Genomic DNA, 12,129 nt, shown 5'->3' on the forward strand with positions numbered 1-12,129 from the left:
GTATCAAGGAAGGTGAATTGCTTTGCTTTTCTTTACTTCTTACTAAACTATCCAGTTTGTTTGTGTTTAATTTTTATTAATTTCATTTTTTTTTTTTTTTTGGGGGGGGAACATAAATGATTAAAAGTCGTTATCAAGTACTTATTAAAGCACCCTTGTAAACTGACATTGAAAAGTAGATTTAACCAATTTCCCCAAAAGTAAAACAAAAAAAGGGATACACTGATATTTAAAGCACTGTTAACGTGACAAAACAAAACATGTTTTCGTCACAATAAACACGTTTGCAAAATCATGCTTTAAAACAAAACGTCTTTTATCAAATTAATTGTCATATATGCATTAAAACATCATCTAAACAAACTGCCCGATTTTAACACAATTAACTAGTGATTATTATATTTTGGAACACTATATAATCGCCGTTTTCATAAAGCGTTGTCTAAAACATTAAAACGTTTCCGTGTGTTTTTTATGTTTGATTTAGATTTCGTGCAGAAGGAATCCAGTGAAAGACGTGTAATGATCAGAGTCACTATATACTGGACCGTAAACAGCTAAGTGAACTTGATCTCCGTAGTGCAGGGGAATCACTGCACTGTTGCTCACTTGATGAGTACCTGCAGCGTTTACATGCCCTGTAACAATGATGTTACCGTTCTTCATCAGCTTTACTGTTAGGTAATACTGACCTGATGGTTTCAGGACTGAGAACATCAATACGTAAACCCCAGGCACATTACACGTAAACGTGCCGTTATTCAAGTTGAAATCAGTCCCTTCCTCTGAAAACAGTAACTCTTCAAAGGGCAGAGGATCATAGGCGGAAGGAGGGTTGAAGTCGGCATACCTCACTGCAGTGAAGGCGGACCGTCGCGTACTACACTCACCTGCTTCACCGGTCTGTCCAGCTGGTCCAGGTTCACCTCTCTCCCCCTTCAAACCATTCATCCCAAGCAGACCTTGAGGTCCTTGTTTCCCTGGTAGACCGACTCCTTGATCTCCCATCAGTCCATGTTCCCCTTTAGCGCCTGGCTCACCAACCAGTCCATCTGACCCCTTGTCTCCTTTAACCCCGGGTTGACCTACCTCACCAGGAGAGCCAGCATCACCTCTGGGGCCTACAAGTCCCTGACCATGGTTCCCATTAGATCCAGGGATTCCCGGTATACCGGCTGGGCCCTGGCAGCAAGAGTTACACGTCATTCCCGAATCAGGTGAAACTGCTGCTGTAGCCACCAGGAACTGAACTTGCATACAAGCCAAAACAATGGCCACTGCTAACGTAATCTTCATCTGTAAAAATTGTAAGAATAACAACATTTATAGCAATTGTGTTTTCGTAGCTGGTAGGGTTGATCATTTGTCAGTTGATCCTCTCATTTTATTATGTATTCGCCCGTAAGGTATCAGATTAGATCAAATTGCACATTAGTTGATCAACTGAATAATAGTGTAAGTTTGCTGAACTAAATCGGTAAATAAACAAATGTAATGTGTTTTTTTAAAGCAATTAAATGAGAACGCCTTTGGAGTGTTCAAACTGTTATAATTGATATTATAAACAGAAGTGTCTTTGTCGAACGGTTTTGACCACCGATGTCAAACTCTGGTGTTTCTGATCAGTAGAGTGTGGGTTCGAATCCCGAGTCGTGACACTTATAACCTCGCCTTTCGCATGGAACGTAAAGCCGTTGGTCACATGTGTTGTGTAACGCATGTAAAATATCCCAGTGCACATATCGAAAAGAAAAAAAAGGCTCGCCTTGGTGTTCCTGGCTGTGGCTGCTGATGCGCCGTAGCACCTTGTAAACCCTTATAAGGTGCTAAATAATTGGTTCTCAGAATTTATCATTTCAATAACTCTGAAAGTTTGTATATACTCAGCGCCAATTGAGTACCTTGTTGGAAGATACTTCGATGTTATTATTATTTTTATTATTCGTTGGATTGCCCCTCTACGTGTGCAAACGATAATAGGTATGTTGTAATTTGAGCCGAGCAGCGAAATGGTCTGTTTGTGACACAGGCCATCCCTGGACCTGGAAACTGGTTAATTAATACTTATTATACTAGAAGAAATGCCTGAAAAAACATGGAGGTTGGCTTTATAAACAAATGTGTTACTATTGAAAGGTTAATTTGAGACATCACAGTTTCGACCCATACATAATGATACACAATACGTTGCCGGCGATCATGTGGTGTCACTTGGAACCATCCAGACAACATATTGTCTTAAACAAAAATGTGCGGCTGTAGCTAAAACAGCACTCTTGAGTTTCCAGCCGAATTTGCACATACTCTCAGCACGGATCAACTCAAAGCTGTACGTGGTCACTTATTGAGTTGATCGACTTGACGTAGTTTCTACTAAATATATTCCGAATCTCATTCTTAAAGATGGACTATATTAAACGGTACTCCTACATTAAAATCACTCTCAGAACTTGTTTATGTTGTGTTCAGCTATCAATTCATTGTTGTGGTCATGGTTTTCTCCAAATAATTTTGCTACAATTTGACCGAAAAAATTTGACATCGATTCTTCGATTTTGAAATTTCCCGCCCTGTACTGGTTTCCGGCTATTAAACCAACACTGAAATCCAAGCGGATTTGTAAACCAGCGGACGTCATGAACGCGGTCAAAACATGGTGATGTCATACCCATGAAGCAACGAGAGTAAACAAAGATTACGCCATGTTACTCCGTGTGTTGTGTATGCGTTTTCATCCACACTATAGGCGTGCGTGTGTGCTACGAAGCCTTTTGTTTCTAATGTATCAGCTATAAATACTGCCGACTATTTGGTTGTTTGTGGATGCACTAGAAGTTTCAAAGTTTGTGTAAGAAGCCTGGATCGATTCCGAAATTTAAACCTCTAAGCATCGAGAGAATTCAGTGGGATCTTCTACCACCAGGCCCCAGCCAGTGCTGCTTGTGCATGCTACGACGTCGGCGGTGTCCCTCTGCCGTGGCCCTGGTCGCAAGTGGCCGTGGAACAGCAAAAGAATCAAGTGGCATTACAGAAAAGAGAGGGAGAAAAGCCTGGTAAGTACTTGTTAATAATTGTTAAAAATCTACTACTGAGAAACTATCTCCATTATTAATTCAGGCCCAATACATGTACATGTAATTGTAATAAGAAAAATAGTAAACAATCTCTACCCTTTTCATGCAAGGAACAATCATCTTGTTGTCAAATGACACGATGTGCATGCTCTGAATCTGACCCGACTACCATAAAATAGCTACATAGTGTATTATTGACTCTGTTGAGTGATGAATCCATGCAGCCACCCAAGTGCTTTAGGCATGTTTATGCCCTGGTTTACACTTTCTGGCATGTTCATGCTCAACCATGTGTGAACACTATATTAATCCATTTAAAAAGTTGATTGTTACAGTTAACAGTTTATTGGCCTCGCTGACATGTATTTATATTGGTCTATACTGGATTGCTGGACATTGTTTTTGCCAAAGCTGCCTAAGAATTGTTCGTTTTTTTTTTTTAAGGCACAGCTCAAAAATATGTTCAAACTCCCATCCATATAATTGCCCATCCATGGTCATTCAGAATTGTTCTCTCCTAATTCAGGAATTACCAATTCCAGAGAAGTTTAGTCTGAAGTTTTCCTATAGCTGTGTTTATTGGCTTGGCACGGTTAATTATGGAGTGTTTACTATATTTGCATTTGTAAAATAAGGCCAGTTCTTTTTCAGCACTAGTTTTTTCATTTATTTTATTATTTTTATTTTTTTTTATTTTTTTTTACAGAAATAACTCGCAGCTCTACACTACAATGAGAATGCAGGACGAAGACAATGCAGTACGGAGACATGCTAGCCAGAACTAGAAATGGAGACCTAAGATTCTCAATAGCACTTTAGGTAAGCAGTAGGCCTATGCATGCAAATTTTCAGAGTATCAGATGATTTCTTCATTTTTAGTTTTTCAGCTGCCCCTTTGAAAACTGTTCACGGTGGAGGGGGGGGGGGGGTGGGGTGTTGAATCGCAAGAACCCCCCCCCCACCCCGATCTGTACCTGAACAGTTTTGTACTAGGTGTAGATGTGGGGGAGGGGGTGGTTGGAGGTCATGTTTTCTATCAGACATAAAGAAAACCTGCCCTCTTGGTTTTGTTGCATGTGGACTCCTTTTGTACTGGTTTTGCGTTAACTCCTGTAAGGTTCTTTTCAAAACTACGCCAACTCAAAGAGAGATTGTCAGTACATGGTGTTACGTCAAACCTTCCGAGATTGTATTTCTGGCTTGTAAATTTTCAAGAAATCCCACATAACGATTATTTGGTTTTGTTTTTTATTTTTCATTAAACAGATACGCATAGAATGCATGCACAATGCACTTGTTCATTGTCAGCAGGGTGACAAGACATGAAAACGACTCCATCCGCAGCTGATGTGTAACCCCCGTGTCATTGACATCAACCTTCACCTGCCGGAAAAGGATGCAACAGCTTTTTTTTTTTTTTTTTTTTTTTTTTTTGGGGGGGGGGGGGTGGGGGTTCAAAGGTAGTGGGTTCAACTTTGTTTGAAGAAAGAATTCTGCACTTATGATCACCGTTCTCTGCTTACGTCCAAACGCTAAATTTCTGAGCTTACTTTGTAAGCGTAGAATGCCTGGTATAAACCAACTATGCACCCATGACCGGCAAAAGCCAAATATCGCTGGTAACCTGTGAAACGCGCTTGATGTAAGCACAGAATTCCCTGCTTTCGCAAGTGCCGATTCTTTGTTTACAGTATGCAGATCCATGAAACTGGGCCCTAGCTAGCCTGTACACATTGATTTTTTGGTGCTTTTTTTTGGTAGGGGGGGGGTCCATGGTAGTAGAATCAACTTTGTTTAAAGAAAGAATGACCTGTGCCCAATTTCATGGATCTGTTCACCACCCAAATATGCGCTATGGTCACGGTTCTCTGCGTACGTCCAAAGGCTAAATTTCTGCGCTTAATACTTTGTAAGCGTATAATGCCTGGTATAAACCAAGTATGCACCCATGACCCGCAAAAGCCAAAATTTGCTGGTAACCTGTGAAACACGCTTGACGTAAGCACAGAATGTCCTGCTTCCGCAAGCGTCGATTCTTTGTTTACAGTAAGCAGATCCATGAAATTGGGCCCTAGCTTGTACACATTGATGTGGGTTTTTACTTTATTTTTTATATATATATATATATATATATATTTTTTTTTTTTTTTTGGGGGGGGGGGGTAACCAGGGTAAAACAATCAACTTTGTTTAAAAACAGAATGACATGGTCTGTACACAATGATTTTATTATATTCTTTTAATGTACAACTTAATTTACAATTTACAAAGAGAACCACAGCTAACTAGGTACATAACATGGCTTACGTTTTCTTTTTTTTGGGGGGAGGGGCGTTGACAGGGTTGTATAGTTAACTTTTTTTGATGACGGAATGTTCAGATGATTTCGCTATCACTAGGTAACCTTTTTTCAATTTTGATATTTTAAACTCAATCATAAACTATTGTCGTTTGAAAAAACATACAGTTTTAGTGTTGTCGTTATTATGGAGGTGTACATGGCTTCTGTTTTTCGTTTTGTTTTTATATTTCTGCTAACCAAGTTGAATGTTGTTACCATGTTAATCATAGTGTATTGTTGACAACAGGGGACAAGTTTATTGCACATAAGTGCTAAATTAATCAATTTGAACCACACACCTAATTTTATAAGCCATAGTAGTTTACATTTTGTGTCTTTCAGAGGGGTGGGTGGTTCAAATTAAATTAATCAAATTGAACCACCCACCCATCTTAAGGAAACAAAATGAAATAATATACATGTACATTTATACGTAAATTATTATGGCTTATCAAATTATTTCTCACTCCCTCCGGATCATTATAACTTGGAAAATTGTTACAACTGAAGACAAATAAACCAAAGCAAAGCTGCCTAATCCGTTGGTGGATACGAAAATCCTTCCACTGTACTGTACACGAGGGTTTGGAAACGTCCTTCGTGTTGCTGCCATCAAACATGATGTCAGTGGCAGCGGTTGAACGGACAAGATAGTCCTAAGCTCACCACTTGCTGATAATCATCATTGCAGTGTTTTCTGTAAAACAAAACAAAATAATTCATACAAAATTATTAACAAAAGAATTCATACAAAATTATTAACAACAGATTTGTGGTTTGCATGGTGAAGTGTTAATATTGCATGTGTGTACCTGAAAAACTATACCCATGCCAGAAGGCAATCATAATCCAAAGTAGCAGTTACATACATGTACATGCATATTTGTGTAGATGCACATGTGTCAACCACCACGCAGTTACTTGGTGGAGAAAAACAACAACATAGGTTATCTACATTACCAGTTTAAATTTATAATGTATGAATTTTCCCAACAAAGTATAAAACGCAAGACAAAAATTACCCCTCCCCTCCCCTCACATTTCTACTGCCTAAGTCAGTGCATGTGTTGTTCACATACATGTATTATAACGTGAATGGAGTTAAACAATAAACCTTGTCCATCATGTTCGTTCATGTTTTAATTTAGTCAAGGATAGCCTTCAACTATTTTTGGGAGCAGAAATAAACTGCTCAAACGAAGCATCATTCAGTATAATTCATGAAACGTTTTGTGGCCTTACCAGTCCGTGTTTAGCCGTCGATCATCAGGGTTTGGCTCATCGTCTTCGGCCTGACGATCATCGTCCCCGGGCTGGTTAACTACATGTAATCATAACACGTCTTCGGCTTCTCTCTCGTCCGGTGAGCTCCCCTTATCGCTAGAGCCCTCACTTTCCTCTGAAGTGCCTCCCTGAAATGCCTTTTCCTCATCTATACTGTGGTTTTCCCAAGACCCGCTGCCATCGGACAGTTTCGCTGTTGTTTTGTGTAAAAAATCAGCTTATAGTGTCCGATGTTATTCCACATTCAATGTACATGTAAAATGCACGCACACGATCGACCTGACACACTGTGTACAAGGCGTGGTGTACGTGGTGTGACGTCACACACTGTGTATGAATGGTTCGTGGGTCACCGGCTTTTGCCGAAACTGAGTTTTCTGGGTCGGAGTACGCCGCGCGAGTTTGTGTTTTTTTTGCATGAAGGTTAAGGTTTTATTGAATACTATTAAAATATCAGTCTTTATTTTACATTTCTTGTACAAAAATAGTAATATTGCCTGTATCAATAATCTGTTATAGTCCATCTTTAATTATAGTGTTTTTGTCTTGAGCAAAGACATTTTGTCAAAAATGGAATGTGAACCTTGGACCCATATTGTTTCGGCGCTCTCCTACTGAGTTATCAATCCATAATGTTCACGATTTACCTTTTTGCCAGCAATGTTTAAAATAGTTTTTTTTTTTTACACATTTTTCGCACAAAATAGAATTTGAAAACATTTTACTGAGAGTCGTAGTAAGGGTAGAACCGAGAGTAAAGCTAACTTAATTCAAAACAAACCACAATTGTTTTTATATTTGCTCCTTTGTTAAGGCTGGCTCACACTATGACGATTAGGGGGCATGCTACGTTTAGCTGCGAATCACAATTGCGAGTTTGCCGCCATTCATCGTGTGTTGTCGTCAATTGTCGCTGACGAATCCGCTAGAGACCGCAGACGGCTGCAAACATTAGTCGCGTCCGTCCTTACTATGTAAGCCAACCTTTATTAAGGCTGGCTTACATAGTAGTGGGGCATAAGCCAAACGGAAAGTGGCGACCGTGAAAATCCCAAGACGTTGGCGGCAAAGTAAAGGCAAAAAGCCCAAATGGAAAAATCATAATTAGCTGACGGGGAAGGAACGACCTACAGCGACATTAGGAAAAGGGTCACACGGCTGGCAGCGGATTGGGTGGCGGCAAGGAACGGCGGCTGATGAAGGTGGGTTGTGGCGACGATGACGTGACTCGTTTGCCGACATCAAACCGTCTGTGTGTGGGTTGTATAACAGTCGAGTTTGACGTTCCCACTCTTCACAAAATTCTGGTCATCCAATCATCAGACAACGACTACCAACGAAATTGTGACGACCTCAAAACGACAATTGACCCCTTGCACGCGCGTCACACGCGGCGACTGATACCACGCTCACCATGTTGGTTGCCAATAGATTTACGTGTAAACGCAGAGTCGCCGAAATAGCGCACTTCTCTAAACAACACACGTTGACATTGACCACCAAAATGGCGCCTCCAAGATTATTTTGATGATGACGTGAGGTGAATTGGGTCAATAGGCGGAATCGCACGGCATGGAAATGTCATGCGACTGATAACTGCGGCCGTCTGCGTCAATGAAATGAGGGTTTGCGTTCTCCAACGAAATCTGAACACAATCACAATTATTTTTTTGGCTGTCACAACTTTGCCGACGGACACGACTGATAATTTCGACCGTCTTCGGTCGCTAGCGGGTTCGTCAGCGAAAATTGACGGCAAAACACGTTGATTGGCGGCAAACTCAAAATTGCAATACGCAGCTCGACGTTGCTTGCCGTAACCCTTGTTTGTCATAGTGTGAGCAAGTTACTACCAGGCCGATGACTTGTTCGACCCCCAAAAACTGGGACACTGTTGTCGAGATAATACTTTTGAAGAATTCGTTGACGAGACTTTAGTTTTGAGATGACCTCGTTTTCAAAAGTGATGATTTCAGCGCAGCTATGCATGCAATAAATTATCGGCATTTGTATATCACAAAATGCTTTAAGCTATGTTCGTACTTCCTGCGAACGCGAATTGGATACGAATGTTTAAGCTACATCCCTGTTTTTGCAGGGATTGAACACATTTCAACTGATGCGAAGTAAAAGTTGCGATTTTGTTACGTCAAAATTTGTAAATATTCGCATTCGCATTTGCAGGAGGTATGAACAGGGATTTTTTGCTTAAAAAGCTATACATCATGGCAATAACGGTGCTTCTAACAAATTGCAGGCGACTCAATCACAAAACTGTTCATAAAAAACAAAACAAAAAAAATGGTACAAAGACAAACAATCACATTTCCTAAAGGGTGAAGACATTTGTAAAACGCACAACAACTGCACTGTAAACAAAAACAAGTTTTAAGGTTCTGTAACAGTTTTCGAACGCGTCAAAGGGTGTATATGGTAAACACGTAACAGTGTATGGGGCCAATGAGTTGTGTTGAAAGCAATGGTTTTTGCCCATTTATAAACGGCTGATGCGTCAAACTAAACTCGTCAAGCATTGTTTTTAGTATGATGCGTTTAGTTTGACGCCTCAGCTGTTTACTTTGTGTTAAGAATGTGTATTTAAGAAGCGTTTAAAAGGTGTTCAGCGCACATCAACGATTGATGATCACACCAGTTTTTAAGTTTGATGTAGAAAATGGACGAAACCCAATGTTTTACAACACAACTCATGGGCCCTATACAGTGTTACGTGTTTATTCTAAACCCTTTGATGCGTTCGAAATTTGTTACAGAACCCAAACACTTGTTTTTACGGTGTGTCTTACTGAGGCGTACCATCATTTTAGTTTATATGTTTGCCATTATTACGTTTAAATTGGGTCGAATTTTGCCAATTTTGTTGTAATCTCGTAAAATGGCAATATAATGCCTTAAAAAAGAGAACTCAATTGCCCTGGTTAAACAGAACAACTGTCCCTTTAACCGTGGCCCACCACGGTTAAAGGATAAAGTGTAAAGATTATCTTAAAACCTTTGGAGCAGGCGATACACTCGTCTTGCCTCGGTTGTTGCCCCTTCGGGTTCCCAAAAGACCATCGACATCTTATTCTAGGTACATATCTTGTATAATGTTCAATCTGAAATAGTTTACCTAATTTCTATATATAAAATAATGCAATGGTCACGTCAAACAATGCAATGCCATACCTTTTTGACCATAATTATCTTTAAACAATATGTTTTAAACGAGCCGAAAGTCAAGCGCGGTTAATCAATCCAGTGGAAAAGAACTTATTCAAACTGTTAAACATCGCATTGCATTGATATCAGTGTGTTAATGCTTTGTCCAAAACCATCTGCAAGTAGTGCGAGAAAACAAAACTTCAGGCAAAGGAGATTCAACTGGGTGCACATGTTTGTGTACAATCATAGTACCACCACAGTTCACTAAGATGGCAGAGCTTTAGAAGAGAAGAGACCTAACCACTGCATGAGAATATCAGCTGTATCGAGTGGTGTCCCTTTTGGAGCAAAAACTGCAACCGCATTGCAATAGGCTAACCTTAAACCCACTACTTGTATCTGGAAACGAAAGCTTGAGTCCGGCAGTAGAATGAGGAACACTTACCTTGATGATGTGTTCTTGTAGTCCAAACCTTCTCAGTTCCTCTCTTATGATGCAAAGTTGTTATGAACACTGCTGCTGGTGCAGCGCGTTTAAATACTGCTGTATTTTCATTGAAGTGCTCATCAGTCTACTTCGGGTTTGATTGACAATCGATGAGCCGCCAATCATAGATACGTGTTAAAGTCAGTGATTGATTGCAGTGACTTACTCTACCATTGGCTTGGACGAGGCTGTACGCTGCAATTGTGGATCAATACCGTGTTAAAGTCACTGATTTATGACAGTGACTTACTCTATCATTAGTTTGAATGAGACTGTATGTTGAATGGATACCAATGGTGTAAAACTCTACACTACATTGTGTATGTGTTAAAGTCACTGATTGAAAGAAGTGACTTACTCTATCACTGGTTTGAATGAGGCTGTATGATACCAATGGAGCTCAATTTGTACACGCTTTAATGGTATGGTGTTTTTACATGTATATCCGCCCTACTGGGTTGCACTGTGTGATTGCTTCCTGAAGTTCCTGGCCGTTTTCCTTCTATTTCCGCTCAATTGATGTATTTCCCTGATGATTGTGAGTTAAAGTGCAAGTTTATTATCAAAGAAAGAACTGTGTACGCAATATATATACTGTTCAGATGGATCTCTTTCGTGCTTCCACTCTTTTGAAGTATATGTTTACTAACACTAACTCAGTGTGTTTTTTCGAAATCGAAATGCAATGACAATGTATTTATAGTAGAGTGCGCCACCAACAGAGCAACATTAAAGGCACTGGACACCATAGGTAATTACTCAACAAAATTTCTAGCATAAAGACTTACTTGGTAATGAGCAATTGAGAGATGTTAATAGTATAAAACATTGTTAGAAACGGCTCTCTCTGAAGAAACCCAGTTTTTGAGAAAGAAGTATTTTCTCGAGTTGTTAAGGTCTCAAACTGAAGGCATCTGAAAGCACACAACTTGTGCGACGGGGGTGACTTTCCCATTATTCTCTCGCAATTTCGACGACCAATTGAGCTCAAATTAATGTTCACGGGTTTGTTAATTTAAGAATAGGTTGAGATACACCAAGTGGAAAGACTCACAAGTGGTTGAAAAATACCTATTAATGTGTCCTGCCTTTGCCCTTAGAGGGTATTTTTAAACTGATTTTCAATTGTATTCTTTGTTTTCTCAGAGTCTACTACCACCGAAACGCACAAATGCTTTTGGGAAACAAGAATATTCAATGGAGCAAAAACAATCAATACAAACCACAAAAATCAAAAACAATCAAATGAACTTTTGGATGAGATTGAAGTCATTTTGATTGTTTTAAAAAACACGTATGGAAGGATTCCGCCTTGGGCCGGTGTTTCATGGAAATCTGTCCCCGGAGATTCTGTCCCCATTTTGGGCAACTTCTTTGACATCAAGGACTCGTTCATATATTGAAAATCTCAAAATCGTCAAAATGTGCTTAAAGGCAGTGTACACTATTGGTTAATTACTCAAATTAGCATAAAACGAGTAATGGGGAGCTGTTGGCAGTATGACAGACTGTGAGAAACGACTTTCTCTGAAGTAATTTTCCACGAATTTGGTTTCGAGACCTGAAAATTAGATTTTGAGGGTCTCGAAATCAAGCATCTGAAAGCACACAACTTCGTGTTACAAGAGTGTTTTTCTTTCATTATTATCTCGCAACTTCGACTACCAATTGAGCTCTAATTTTCACAGGTTTGTTATTTTATGCATAGTTGAGATACGGCAAGAGTGAACACTGGTCTTTGACAATATTACAAAAGGTGTTTACACACATTTGCCCCCAGC

The 12,129-nt window shown here is 39.7% G+C and overlaps 1 protein-coding gene, 1 long non-coding RNA gene and 1 pseudogene across 2 annotated transcripts; 1 reads left to right on the forward strand and 2 right to left on the reverse strand.

Annotated features, from left to right (window-relative positions):
* The window catches only part of LOC139950945 (alkaline phosphatase-like), a 446,069-nt pseudogene that overhangs the window by 346,389 nt on the left and 87,551 nt on the right, over positions 1-12,129 (reverse strand).
* LOC139950898 (adiponectin-like) lies at positions 484-2,232 on the reverse strand. Its single transcript, XM_071949742.1, has 4 exons — positions 2,170-2,232; positions 1,173-1,296; positions 994-1,085; positions 484-774 (listed from the first exon to the last, which is right to left on the reverse strand). The coding sequence occupies exons 1-4, from the start codon at positions 2,230-2,232 to the stop codon at positions 484-486; spliced, it is 570 nt and encodes a 189-aa protein (XP_071805843.1).
* Positions 2,745-4,397, forward strand: LOC139950304 (uncharacterized). Its single transcript, XR_011787636.1, has 3 exons — positions 2,745-3,053; positions 3,781-3,893; positions 4,341-4,397. It is a non-coding gene; the product is annotated as an uncharacterized lncRNA (long non-coding RNA).

This window comes from Asterias amurensis, chromosome 18 (genome assembly GCF_032118995.1).
Source record: "Asterias amurensis chromosome 18, ASM3211899v1".
NCBI classification, from domain to species: Eukaryota; Metazoa; Echinodermata; class Asteroidea; order Forcipulatida; family Asteriidae; genus Asterias; species Asterias amurensis.